Source organism: Paramisgurnus dabryanus, chromosome 17 (genome assembly GCF_030506205.2).
Source record: "Paramisgurnus dabryanus chromosome 17, PD_genome_1.1, whole genome shotgun sequence".
In the NCBI taxonomy this organism is placed as follows: domain Eukaryota; kingdom Metazoa; phylum Chordata; class Actinopteri; order Cypriniformes; family Cobitidae; genus Paramisgurnus; species Paramisgurnus dabryanus.
Genome location: NC_133353.1, coordinates 22,851,007 through 22,865,570, shown reverse-complemented (window position 1 = coordinate 22,865,570; position 14,564 = coordinate 22,851,007). Strand labels below are relative to the sequence as shown.

The 14,564-nt window shown below is 34.8% G+C and overlaps 1 protein-coding gene across 2 annotated transcripts; it reads right to left on the bottom strand.

The window, feature by feature from the left end:
- Nucleotides 1-808: 808 nt before the first annotated feature.
- Nucleotides 809-8,807, bottom strand: ngb (neuroglobin). 2 transcript variants are annotated; one of them, XM_065288619.1, is made up of 5 exons: nt 8,659-8,807; nt 8,178-8,418; nt 7,384-7,492; nt 3,698-3,817; nt 809-3,535 (listed from the first exon to the last, which is right to left on the bottom strand). In XM_065288619.1, the coding sequence occupies exons 2-5, from the start codon at nt 8,273-8,275 to the stop codon at nt 3,383-3,385; spliced, it is 480 nt and encodes a 159-aa protein (XP_065144691.1). In that variant the 5' UTR covers nt 8,276-8,418; nt 8,659-8,807; the 3' UTR covers nt 809-3,382. The 2 variants fall into 2 exon arrangements, with proteins under 2 accessions (XP_065144691.1, XP_065144692.1); XM_065288620.1 differs by having other exon boundaries at nt 8,178-8,474; nt 8,659-8,802.
- Nucleotides 8,808-14,564: the final 5,757 nt, after the last annotated feature.

The following is a 14,564-nucleotide window of genomic DNA, read 5'->3' as shown; positions in this document are numbered from 1 at the left end:
AAGAGGCTGCATTATCCCCTTCTGACATCACAGGGGGAGCCAAATTTTAATGACTTTTCACCTGCTTGCAAAGAATGGTTTACCAAAACTAAGTTACTGGGTCATTCTTTTTCACAATTTCTAGGTTGATAGAAGCACTGGGGACCCAATTATAGCACTTAAATGATATGTCCTTTAAAACTCATTCTTAGGAAGCGGTAGCATTTGTGTAAAGTGTGTGTCCCTATGACTATATAATTAACAGTACTGGACTAATGCAAAATAAATTCATCCTACACTTTCTGTGAGTTTAATGTGGGCTATGTAGGTTTTGTGATTAATGATTCTTTATTTGAATTTGTATATTACTTTTCATTCAATCCTGTAATCATGTGCTTAAACAAATTTTTTTTGCCCAACAATTTTGGTTGTTTTAGCTTTTAGCTCTTTAAGTCTTGCCCTGCATAGAGTCCCAGAGAATATCAGTTGTTATTGATGATTGGTTCTTTTAACTGGAAGGCGGGACTTACATCCTCCTATATTCATATAAAGTGCAGTGCTCAATTTTGTTACAGTAAATCCAATTGATTTTATAATGCTGACATTTCCACTTATACTGGGCTTTCCACTTATATTTGCATGGGTAATGGGGGAAAATATAGGTATCAATATTTGCATGAGCAACTTTTTCTGACCAAAACTTGTACAGTAATATTTAATCCGAAACACTCTGAATGAAACAAAACTAAGATCTTCCCTAAGGTATCTTAAGGTACATTTTAATATAAGTAAATAAATTTATTAAATTCAGTCAGAGCCATGATTTTAAGACACTCTTTATTTATGTCATTTTTTTACAAATAAGCTTTAAATACGTTTACACAGAGCCTTGACTTATCCTGATACGTGTTGGATTGGTGACCGGCTGAGAAAACAGAATGTACAGTGTAATAGACGTATCACTTTTTTTGGTTACTGAGTCAGGTCATAACATCCAGTTTAGTAGCAGCTGCTTCAGTGAGGTAGACATTGAGACACTTCAGTCACAGAATATCAAGAGGAAAATCACAGGGGCAAACACTGCACATGAACAATTCTTCAACGCTCAATAAACATAGATTAGCACAAAAGAACATTTTTCACATTGCATCTTTGTAAAAAGTTGTATCAATACTAATAAGATCATCATTTGATAAAGACTGACATCTTAGAGGTTATTGGAAAGCCATCAGATGGTACATTGTCATGAAGAACAGTCTTTAAAAGAGATAAACAAATTCTAGTATATATAGTATGTTTTACACAAAAATATTATAGTGCACCATTAAGCACTACATAAAAATATTAATCCACATACACCTAAATATACACAATATATAGCTTATACCTAAAGTAGGTAATATACAGTAACAGATCAAATGAAACATAAAACTTTACATATTAAAGTCATGACACACAGTTACCCCTATGCCTATTGAGTACTTGGCCAGAACAGAACCATTTAAATGTAGAAATATCTCTTGTACAAAGAGGACCATATTTCTACAAAGATACTGAAATAATATATGATAGCAGCAAAACGGTTATCATCGCTTTTTAACATTTTTCTATAGCTCATAATAACGACAAATGTATCTCTTTAAGTAATACAATAAAAGTCTGTTCTGACATAGTTATAATAATAAGCCAACTAATACTATTTTTTTGTTTTTTAGAAATGAGGAGTTCAGATGCAAAACCCCCTAAGTGTGTCTGGCATGTTTTCTTGTAAATGAGCATTTTTATCTGGCTCTAATGTTTATGTTCAGTAATTTAACTTTAATGGCAATGAAAAGATTATTAGTCAGTAATTTAAATGCATTCTTTTTTACAAATGTCACTTTAGTCATTTCAATATTGGTATTTAACAAATTTGACTGTCTTCCGCTGCAAAACACTCTAAGTGCATGCAAGCTTTTTTGGTAAAAACTTCCACTTCTTTGGAAAAGACATAGTAAACAGTTGATAGTAAACAAAATAACTAAAGATGCAACTAAAAACATTGCTAATGATGAAGTCAGAATCTAAAAAAGAAAAAAAAAGAACCACGCTTGTATTCAGGTCGAAGTACTCACAACGGATACAAGTTTGAATGTGATCCATGGTAGTTTTGCGACATTTGTTTTGCGACAATTCATCTTCATGCAGTTAGAGGACTTTGTTAAAAAGTTGGCTGATTTAAAGCAAATGTATTTGATAAACATATAATACGCGCCGGGATGTCAAAATATCAATTTCTGACGGAGATGAGGTTTAGCGTCTTTTGCATCTGAGCTCCTCAAATATTATTCACAATGATTGCTGACAAAACCGCAAAGAGGTCATTAAATAAAATAATCATTAAAATTAGCTCATGTCCATTTGGCATAAAAAAATGTACTATCTACAATTCTGAAGTGAATAATTCATCCAGCTAAAATGATATACTGTAACAGTCACATTAAGTCCACACAAGAGTATTTAACAGTCTATACAAGTCTGTTGGTAAGCATTTGAGTATGCTGTATAAATCCCATACAATGGAAATGTAAACTTGATGGCACAGATTGACAAATTAACAGTCGAAAAACTCCAAAAGCTATTTTGGATGTAACAGTTCTCGTCATTAACTCTCATCGCCAGAAAACTACAATGGTCTTGTTAACCTACATTTTATGATTAGATAAAACTGTAACTTATTATGGCTACAATTTTTTATTTGTCTTTCAAAAAAGACAACAATCTTAAGTGGTCCTGGAATATGTAGCGTTTAAACCATATTCAGGTAATTTCCTTAACATTACCCTCAACCTGTCAGTGCACAGGTATGTTTGGAAAGTCAGACCAGGTTTATTTATAGGATCAAAATGTTGTTGTTATTGTAAAGGTCTTATCTTTATTCCAAGAGGTGTGTCAGAAAAAAAATCATCTTTAAAAAAATGTTAAGATGACCAAACTCCTGTGCATAGTCAAACCTCTGCGTTGAGCACGCTCACATGAAACATCTACACATCTAGACAGTCATTTAAGATAGTTTGAGGAAATACATTTAGTCATGACTATATGTACAAAGCCCATTTAACTTTTAAAATTTCAACCATAAACTATCTATGTTCTGGATTTTTCCCATCAACCTCATAGGCGTTGTTATCTCTGACACCTCATGCATTCTCACACTACAGTTAGAACAAGCTATCAAAACTAGGACTGCTCGTGTAGCCAAACGCAACTTGACCGAACAGATGTTCCCTTCAACCATCAAGATCTTTCAAAAGACTTTTGTGAAGTAACTGTACATCTGGTCAACCTCCATAGCAATAATTTATTACATATGGTGTTTCAGCATATTGTCAGTGTGAATCTTACATCTAAATCTACCTCCTTCTCAGTTGGACTTGTGTTCTCCATTTTTGGCCCACCCTCTGGTCATGGTGGACACCACAAAGCCATACATATTGAGCCAGGCCTGGCGCAGAGGTGCTGTGTATGCTGGACCAAGGCTGGACTGTAGCATATAGAGAAGAGACTCTCCGACCAACTGATAAAAGAATCCAAATGGTTAAACTCACTGTGACTCCCATTAACCCGCTGTCATTTTGAACGTCACGGTTGCAGTGTGTAATTTATTTTTTCTGTCAACATGGACACTGAGATCTCTAATACATAAATGACTAGACTGGCCATAACAAAATCTGCTTACAGTGAAAGACTGGGTCTTGACTCCAACTGCCTGATGTTTCCTGCCCAGGTTTAATAGGAAGTCCTCCAAAGTATTTAGATCATCAAGATGGCTCACAGCAGCATCAATCACCAACATTACCTGCAAAGATATGCAACCATTCTGGACCAGGATTTTTAACATTTTTGTCAAATATGGAGGGTGCTTTATGAGCTCACAATGAGTGCGTTTACATGCACAGTCTTACGCCGATTATGCTTAATAAACTGATAACATGTGGGGTCATGTAAACGCGTAAAACGGTTTTCTTTAATCGGGGAAAGCCCATAAATGGCGTAAGCTAAAACCTATCGGCACAGGTAGTTTTTTGCTCATTACGCCGATTTCGCGTGGCATGTAAACACCTTAACCGGCTTTCTCACGGTTTTGTCCATGTGCACATGTCTCCGCGTATGAACGATAAACGTCACACGCGGAAGTAAGTGCAAAGTAATGCATAAAAGTCTCCGCTCGACTAAAGCAGTTGGCAGAGAAACTGTTAAAATAGAAGCTTATGTTACATTTACAGGTTCTGCAGACACGAGAAGAGATACAACTATATGGCTTAAGACAGATATGCCGTCGGCTTTTTGATCGACTATTATGTACTATAGGTGGTGACGTCACTGCCTGCGAGAAAACTGATAATTCTCCAAGTCCCATGTAAACGCAGTTGACTGCATAGCCGGCTTATTGATTTGCATGTAAACGCATGAAAACAGTTTTCTATAATAAGCAGATTTTTAATAGTTATCCGCTTATTCTGTGCATGTAAACGTACTCAATAAGTGTGCAGAGACCTTATACTGTGACCTTTAAATGAGCACACAATGAGTGTGCGGTGTGGTTACACTTTTAGATCACTGTGACCCACACATTGTGACCACATTATGAGGATCTTGTGAGCTCATGGTGACTTCACTGAGAGATCAAATTGTTGACTGGGACCCTCATAATTAAATTTTAATTATTGCCACTTTGACCTCTGGCGCAGTAACATCATGCCGTGGTCAAAGTGCTGCAAACTAAGTGCTCTTCCGCCATACAACAAAGTTCTCATTTTTTATCTGTTTAAAAAATCGCCACTTTTTATTTTGTGCTACCATACTTACTTGTGTAATTACTCATGTAACAGTCTTCAAATAGGGAAAACATAGAAGTGTTTCTAAATTCATCCCTGTTTGGATCCTAAGGAATGAATAGGGCTAGGCTAAATGCTTACACATTCACGACGTGCCGTACAAAGGTTAAGTGCACGAATTGAAAAAACATGGGTATGTATTTATTAGTCTAAGTTGAGGTAAGAACATAGTAAAATATTAAAAAACAGTGTTGTTTTCTTTTAATCTTAATGCATGGCCATGTACATGCTTTAATCGCATCTAAACTGAAGTGCGCATGTGTTTTTGTCCCACACCTTAAGCACAAATTCATATTAAACTTGACATTAGGACATTTTCCCTAAACTCTTGTCAACACAACTCACTGTTAGCAGTCTGCCTTTATCCAGAAACAGCGCAAAGAACGCGACAGCATCGTATAAAACCATTACAGGCATTGTCACAATATAGCACGGAATAACGAAATACGTCACTAGGAACGTGTTTGTCATTAAATATAAATAAATTAAAACATACCTGCTGTATCATTTCAACATTGTGCTTGGTGAATAATACAATTATTAGCAAATAATCAAAAAATAAAAACTGCATGTAAACAGGACTCAAAAGGTTTGCTGGAGTCATGTAAACATCTTATTGTGAAGACTATTAAGTGATTAAGATAACCCAGCCAAATATCAAAATTACCCCATGATTTATCACCCCCAAGCAAACCGACTAACATATGTGAGCCATGCTGGCAAATTGAATCAAAATGAGCAAATAAAAAAATATAGGGGCTTGTGCGTCTGTGTGGAAACTTCAGATCTATCAGTCGGTGCCTTGTGGAGTCTTGTCGCTCTTAATAACTCTTTTAACATCAATCAGGTCCTGAACTTTATCTCTCTTGATAATTATTTTAACATCAAACAAGTGGTGAACTTTATTTTCGAATCCCTGCATGTTTTAAAACTGAAACCAAAATGTCACGTGCATGTAGATGGACAACTATCTTTGTAGTAAATTAAGCATTTTGGATGGTACACCTCTCAGAAAACGTACAAATAAAGATCATTTTAGATGTTTAAAGGCGAGGTGCATGATCTCTGAAAGCCAACGTCGATATTTAAAAATCAACTAAACAAACACTCTCCTACCCCAATAGAATCTGGACCTTCTTTTGATAGACCCGCCCCACAGATACGCAACCCAGGCAACGATGTCAGTTAGTAGACATGCCGATTGGCTAAAAGTGTGTTATGGTAGGCTACTGTGTTATGGTACTTGGCCGGACTCTCTTTTCCAAAGTGTTTTTTTTTTTCAAAAATCATGCACCCCTCCTTTAATGACTATTTAGAGCATTGGGATTGCTAGATGAGGGCTTAATGTATCACTGTAAAAAAGCAACTAGCTGCCAGAAACTTACTGTAGATTTTACATTTATGTTATTTACTGTCAACATTTTTTTCAAAGTTAAATAAACATGAAACATTTTCAGTCTTTATCTTCTACTGTAAGTTACTGGCAACCAGCTGCATAATTACAGCAAATGTGTACTTATTTTAATGAAAATCTCAATTTCAACCAAAATGACATTTACACTTTCTTTTGTCTCTGGCTCAAAATAAGAATGTGCGCATTCCAAATCATTTTTCATCATTTTTCAGACAAGCAATTAACAAGTAAAAGTCCTTGCTCTTCCAAGCTTTATAATGGTAAAAAAAAGGGAACGTCTGATTTTAAACCCCAAAAAAGTGCATTCATCCTTCACAGAAGTAATCCACACGACTCAAATGGGTTACTAAAAATCTTCTGTGGGAAAACAATGCAATTTTGTAAGAAAAATATCCATATTTCAAACTTTATAAACTGTAATAAGCTTTCGGTATTGGCACTATCTTGGATTCACGCAATTCACGCAAGAGGTTTAGCGTAGTGGGCGTTCATTGCCATGGATACATTGCACAGTGACTCGTAACTGGAAGCTAGTAGCTAGTTATTGTAGTTTATAAAGTTTAAAATATGGATATTTTTCTTACAATATCGCATTGATTACCCGCAAAAGACATTTTTTAACCCCTTGGAGTCATGTGGATTACTTCTGTAAAGGATGGATGCACTTTTTGCACGCCTGTTATTTATTATATTAATTACTATGATGGTTAAAGAAAAAGTATACACCATATCATTAGATTATAATCTATTGATAAGGACAATACAATTTGCAAGAATGCTATATATTCTATTAAATATTCTATATATTTTAAAATGTCAGTTTTTCTATTATTATTTATTTTATTTCTTCGCCTTTCTTGTTAAGCTACTTTGAAGGAATGAAACATTGTACAAAAAAATAATCGACTTGACTATGTTATTTGGACAATTCCAGTTATTTAGTAATCCTAAAGATCTCGATTTGCCTGTTCAGGTGTGATTGACAAGGATTGGCACTAAACTCTGCAAAATGGTGGTCCTCCAGAAGTCGATTCAGTCCTTGGTCTAAATGGAAAACATTGAGTTTTCTTCTGTCAACATAATGTGAGCATCAGAGTACAAAGAAAATCTTACCTTGGTGACATGCTCGAGGAACTCTGGGCTAGAGAGGCATTCAGGTAGAACCCCACAGTTTGTGCTGTAGCTAAAAAGATCAAGCAGTGCTGGGTCCAACTCAAATAGCCTATCAAAGAAATTTTTTGCACGTAAATCAAAGCATTTTGCACACTACACATTTTACTGACACGGATATCTTCAACAACTGTTTTAACTGTTTTCCACATAGACTTGAATGTTTCAGCAATGTGTCACTGTTTAATCACTTTAACTCTTTTCAAAAAATAATTGATATCCTTTAGGCTGAAATTGAAAAGGAACTAAGGAGCATCTTTTCACTGAGAAGGCAATTCAGATGAAAATGATCTTGCAGCTCCTGTCGCCAAGCAACAAGTCAAGCCTCTTACTGAGCTGTGGTTAGAGGAACAGACAGCGGGAGACTGAAGGAAGATTTGTGATGGATTTGAAATAAATGCTATAGCCAGCGTGTTAATTGTGTGTTCCTGTAGCTCAGCAGTACCGGAAAGGCCAAGGTCATAGGATCGTTTACAAGGCAGAACACATGATCAAATGCCATCAAAGCACAATAATGAATTTCATCTGGTAAATCTTTGAACTATGGCAAACAGCTAACAGCAAACAGTTTTGACAATTATCTGTTTTATTTACGTTACATATTTGTATTTAATTATTTATATGCAATTCTGTTTTTTTTAACTTTTTAAATAGACATGTCGATTAATTTGCACAGCATCATCCTAGCTGCAATACAGTTTTGTCTATGTCAGCATGCAGTATGATGAATACATTACCTAGTAAACAGTACAATTCCATGTGGCACCTTGTTCTTTCCCAGACTCTCCCAACTGTCCCGGATCAGCTCTTTCTCTTTCTCCGAGAGTTTCTCCATTGTGACCCTCAGGAATGCTACAGTCTCCTGTCAACTTTCAGTGATGTGGCATCAAAATGTATGTCTGTCAGTTCAAAGCAGAACCTCCTGAATTCCCATTTCCAGCCTTCCACTGAGAGTTTTGGTCTACACGTCCGACCCACCTGTGAAGTGACAATATATACAGAGACAATTCACCAAGGACAAATGAGAAACAGGACTACAGTTAAAAAAAGAAATACATATTACAAATCAGGACACATCAACAAAACCTTCAGATGTGTTTTTCAGCCTTTTTTTGCATTGTGCTGACACTCGGCTTTCCCAGGTGCACCCAATACCAAGAATATAAATCCTAACTGAATCTTGACTAATAATCGGTCTAAAACGCCGAGACGACATACCGTTCTTTCAATGTTCTAGAGATGACCTTCTTCTCTCAGTTGCTTCGTCTCTCTGGCATTAGGATTTGTGTTTGTTCACTGCGAATATGTATATGTCAAGCCTGCTATCCTTGTGTTTGCTCTGACTCTCTCTCTCTCTCTCTCTCTCTCTCTCTCTCTCTTTTCTTATTTGCTCCCCCCGCACTCTCACATGCATAAAACGTTCACTCTGTCACTCACTTTCTCTGTATCTCTCCCTCTATCTTCTCCCTCTCCCCTCTCTGTTCCATGTAACCTCTTACAGTAAATGCTGCTTGATGTGTTTACAAAATTATGACATTGAAGTATATTTACGGCATTTGGAAATTGCAAAAGCCAATATTACTGTGTGAGTCAATCAGAATAAAATGCATTTTATCATAATGAACTTTACATTAATAGTTAATGTTTTGTTGATTTCAGAAAAAATACAGTTTTTTAAGAACAAAAACCAAACAAAAACCAAAGTTAGGTTGACAAATATAAATGTAGTGGATATTAAAATTACTGATAATCATATGTCAATGTATGTTGTCTTTTTTTATTCAATCACACTATAATAGTCCTAAAGTCTTTTATCCCTGAGATATGTTTATGATATTGTGAGTATGGACAGTAAAAAAAGACTATAAGAAACATTCTCCTATTATTAGCACATGTTATGATCCATAGCTCCTCCTACAGGTGAGAGTCTGGCCTTCAACAAAACAATACCTATGGATCTTGGATTTGCATTATTAAGCAAAAACTTATTTAGGAAACAGTATAAATATAATCTGTTGAAGAAAATGCTTGAAACGGTTTTCTATTATCAGAATAAAATGCATTTTAATTAAGAAATTCCATAAGAATGTTTTTTTAAGGAAGATGAAAACATTTAATGTATGCACCAAGATGATCACTTTATTTTATAAGTCCTTTATGGAATCAGGGATTTCTTTTGGGATTGTTGTTTGGTTTGGTAATCTTACATTGTCAAATAGGAATATGTTGAATAGTCTCGTCAAAGTGGGAGAAAAAGTCATAGGTGCGAGTCAAATTCAATCTATTCACATTTATCATATGCAGGTTTTAAATAAGGCATAGTCTATTTAAATGAATTTGGATCAAAGAGTTTCAGCTGTTGCGTTCAGGACGTTGTTTTAGAGTTCATTGTGGAAGAAAAAAACATTTTAAAGTTTTCTTGTTTTAGTGGCAATTGGTTTACTGTCTTCTTAGGACTGGTGAACCTGAGAAATTATGATCTGTGTAATGTGTTTTAATTTTTTGTTTTATGTATTATTTGTATGTGACCTATTGCTGCAAAACAATAAAGGCAAGCAAACAACAAAATTGCTTCCAAAGGAAAACGTTATTCATTAAAAAAAAAAATTAAACTAAAATTTGTTTTATTGGCTTGTAATTATGTAGGGGAACCAGGTTAAGTACAGTATTGCACCTATGTTAAGCATACTGTACCCACCAATATTACAGCGCTTATCTAAATAGCACCATTTGACAAAATATAGGTGCTATATAACACTTAAAGTGGTTCTCCTATGATTATGATCAGTGTTGGGTGTAACTAGTCAATAAGTATAGTTACTGTAATTGTATTACTTTTTCCTTAGAAATAATTTAATTACAGTTACTACTGATGTAAAACTGTGTAAAACAATTATATATATTACAATAGTGGAGTTAACATAAAAAAATAGGGTCGTTTGACTGGAAAGAGTTTACTTAATCCAGGATAGGCCTTAGTTATTAGAACATTTAAGTGGTTTTTACATACAAAAAATAATATTAATGTGCATTTTGAGAAAAAACAATGGCACTTATATGTTAAGATGTGTCAGTACAAGGTGTTTTAAATTAAGATTTTTAGTCTGGGACTAAGATAAGCCCTGTCTGCGAAACCCCTTAAAGTCTAAGGTTAAAAAGCATGTAAGAATAATGGTATCACTCTAGTTTCCAAATCTCACTATTAACTGGATGTTTATTTTCATCAATTTTACTGAGATGTTAGCTGTTTATTAATACTTAAATAGCACATATTAATGCCTTATTCTGCAAAACCTTATTCTAGATACTTTACCCTCCCCATTTCTAATATTCAAAATTAGCAACTATTTTAAGTGTTAATAAGTAGTTGGAGTATATTGAGGCAAAAGTAGTTAATAGTTGGTTAAAAGTGAGACTTGGACGCTTAAGTTGGACCAGAATAATACATGTACTTTTTTATTATTTATTTGAGCCATTTCAAGCTGTATAATTTACCAAATAGGATTTAGAATGATTAGTTAACTATCACTTATATGAACTATCAATGAACAATACTTCTCCAGCATTTAGTAATCATCATGGTATATAGAGATAGTTGGTTTATTGTATGAGCTTTAACACAGGCAGATGGTTATGGTAGACAGATGAATGATGATATATGATGATACAACAGGTAACTCCACACATACACTTCTTGACAGTTAAAAATAACAAACAAATAACTTTTCTTATCTACTAGGTGAACAGACAACAAGACGACGACAGGATGAACAAGGATATAAATCTTCAAGAGGAAAGTAAACGCAGGTAAGTTCCCACAATATACTCAGGTTAGATGTATGCTTTAACGAGACTGGACGAAGAGTGAGTGAATGGTGGAGGGTTTATATACATACATAGATACATACGTAGTGCGGTAATGATGAGTGACAGGTGAAGGTGATTAGAACTCTGGTGATTGTGTCCATTGCGGGAGAGTGAGCTGGGAACCTGGGGCTGGATTCACGAAAACATTTTTAAACATATTATGAGATTTTTTTAAGATGTAAAATAAGTCTTTGGTATCGCCAGAGTGCTTATGTGAAGTTTTAGCTCAAAATACAGCACAGGTAATTTATTACAGCATGTTAAAATTCCCATTTTGTAGGTGCCGTTTTTGGGTGTGTTTAAAATTTAAATGAGCTAATGAAATGCAAACACTGATCAATGATGGTGTTTTCTTAAAATTGAAACTCAATTGTGCTGCCAATTATCTTTTCTCTATTTCTCTCTGCACTAAATGGCAGTGCCATGGTTGGATAGTGCAGATTAAGGGGCGTTATTATTGTGATTGGCCTTGCTACCTACTTCACAAAACAGGTGAAATCTGAACAACCAAATTTTTTACATGCTTGCAGAGAATGGATTACCAAAACTAAGTTAATGGGTTGTCCTTTTTCACATTTACTAGGTTGATAGAAGCACTGGGGACCCAATTATAACACTTAAACATGGAAAAAGTCTGATTTTCACACTATGACCTTTTTAAAACAAAAAATAAGAACGTCCTTAAGATAAAATAAGTTTGTAAGAATGTTCCTAAGTGGAATTCTTGAAAGGTTCTCAAATATTTACTGAAGATTTTCTTATCTTATAAATTTTTGTCTTACGAATAAAATAACAAGCTTCCAAATAAATAATTCTACCATATTCATGAGGTTATCTTTCCATTTATCTTTATAAATATACTACATAAACAAGTTATGTGTTAAGACTATAGAAGATGTCATTCGCTGTTGTAACAGAGACCAGCTAGGGTAAGAAGCCGGTGCAGTGAGTAAACATCATTCCCTAATCTCCCAATCGGTCCGTCATGCTGGTCGAGCACTCTGGGCCATGTGTACTCTCCGTGCCCGGTTCCGTTTCCCATGCACACGCATCCGCTTGACTCACATGACGGAACGATTGCCGAATAGACTCCTGCTCAGAGCGTCTTTGGCTGTTAGTAATTTCACAATGAATGTATTATGAAGGAAGTAAAATGTTATAGCTTATATTATTAATAATAATTATGTGCTTTGTGCCATATTACTGAACTTTATTATTATATGAGTATGACATTCCTCATTAAATTAATCTTTGTGAAGTAATCAGTTTAAATTGCCATTTTCGACTACACAATACATGTCATATTTAAAACAATCAAATTAACTTATAAAACATCTTACATTTCTTTTTTGAGAATTTGAATACTTCTTAAGTTTTTTCTTAAGAGTATCCTTAAAAAAAAACTTTCTTAAGAAGCTTTTTTGACAATACAAAATATTTTGTAATTTTGTTCTTAAGCTTCAATTTTATCAAACGTTGTATCTGTTAACTTTAGTTAATGCACCAAGAACGAACATGAATGACTATTCACATTAACTTACATTAGCAATGTCTACTAGCAATGTCTAGTAATGTCTAATAATACAACCTTATTGTAAAGTAATAACATAAACGGATTAATGCATTGATCTGTAGTGCAGTCAGCATGCTTTAGATTAATAAGATCTGATATAAAGTTCAAGGAGCAAAACAGATGATAGGGGTGGGCGGGGCAAAAACGAATGCAGGGTTAATTGTTATGCAGCTACTTTACATATTTATACTTCATTTTCTTATTTTTAACAATGTATGATCATCATAGCAATAAAGGCACAAATTGTGGGTTTCCCTTGAGAATGAGGGATCCTGATTTCAGGAACAAGAGTTATGCATGATGTCCCACCTGATTCAGAACTATATCTGACATGTTATCAGTATAAGGGACATTCAGCCGTGAAAGCTGTAGACCCACAGCACTTGCTGATAGTGTAACTGGAGAGAGCACAGTTGCCATGGTGACCTCGCAAGAGCACTTGAACTTTCAGTTATCTGGCACTCAAAGCTCAAGATAGGGCCTGTCACTCAAACACTGCATTCTGTGCTTCATGAAAGACTCAAAGTTTCAGTTTGTTCCTGAATCAGAGACACACTGAGATTGCCAAGGCAACTTTATTGACTCAAAACATCCACTGGCATGCCAAAAATAAATTTTTATACATTTTTTATTAGATTATGTGAAAATTTCATGCCAAAGGTACACAGATGGTATTTTACACAATGGAATAGAAGGATTTTCTGCTATTTTATCAAAAGTGACTACATTTTTTTCAGTATGTGTCTTCTCTGGGTTCAAACTCATGACTTTTTGCAGTGCTAATTGCTAATGCATTGCTTTACCACTGAGCTACATGCTTTTACAAAATTATTTGAAGATTGAGAGACTAAAGGCTGTGAGCACAAGGATTTTTTGTGTTGCCAGCCCTTTAATCACAGAATGTACAATATAATCCAAATGGACAACACTGGAAATCATTTTTTGTTGAACATTGATATTTAAGCCTTGCATGGATGCTGCAGGGGTCATTTGTTTCAACTGAAGACTTTTGAAGCAAAAGCACAAATTATGCCTTTAAAATGCTCCAAAATAACTCAAAATGCTGGAACTTTCCATAAAAAAAAGCAACTAAGGCCTGAAGAAATGTTCACCCTGAAGGCCAATTGGATGAAAATTCTCTTGATGTTGCCAAGGACTGCTTATAATGTACTAACACAAGCTCTTATCCAACTGCAGAGAAATGTCCTGAGCTGTTTACTAAACCAATCCTACGGCTCTTTAAATACCCGGACATCAGAATGGGAATTTCAGATGAGTCTTGTGCTAAGGGGAGTTGTCACAAAATGTAGTTTGTGTATTTATTAAAATCCAGTTTTGTGAATAAAGCTCACCTCTGTGACAGTTATAGTTCATAATTATAGCAGTCATTCAGAACTTCTTTGACGGTGTGTTCATGCCAGGTCAGTGCTTCCCCAATTTACCATATGCAAACTGAGGCAGCCCAAAAGCTGTTTATGTGGTTTACAAGATCATTTAAAGTGCAATAAGCAGAACTCAAGCAAATATAATTCAATATGCAGTTCTTCTTGTTGACAAGAATTTATTTTATTTTCTTGTTTTTTTTCTTTCTCTGTTGTTTCTGTAGCCCCCAATTTCTGTATTTAGTAAAATTAAACTTGCTTTTGATTTTCGATTTTAATAAAAATATTATGATGGAATTCAT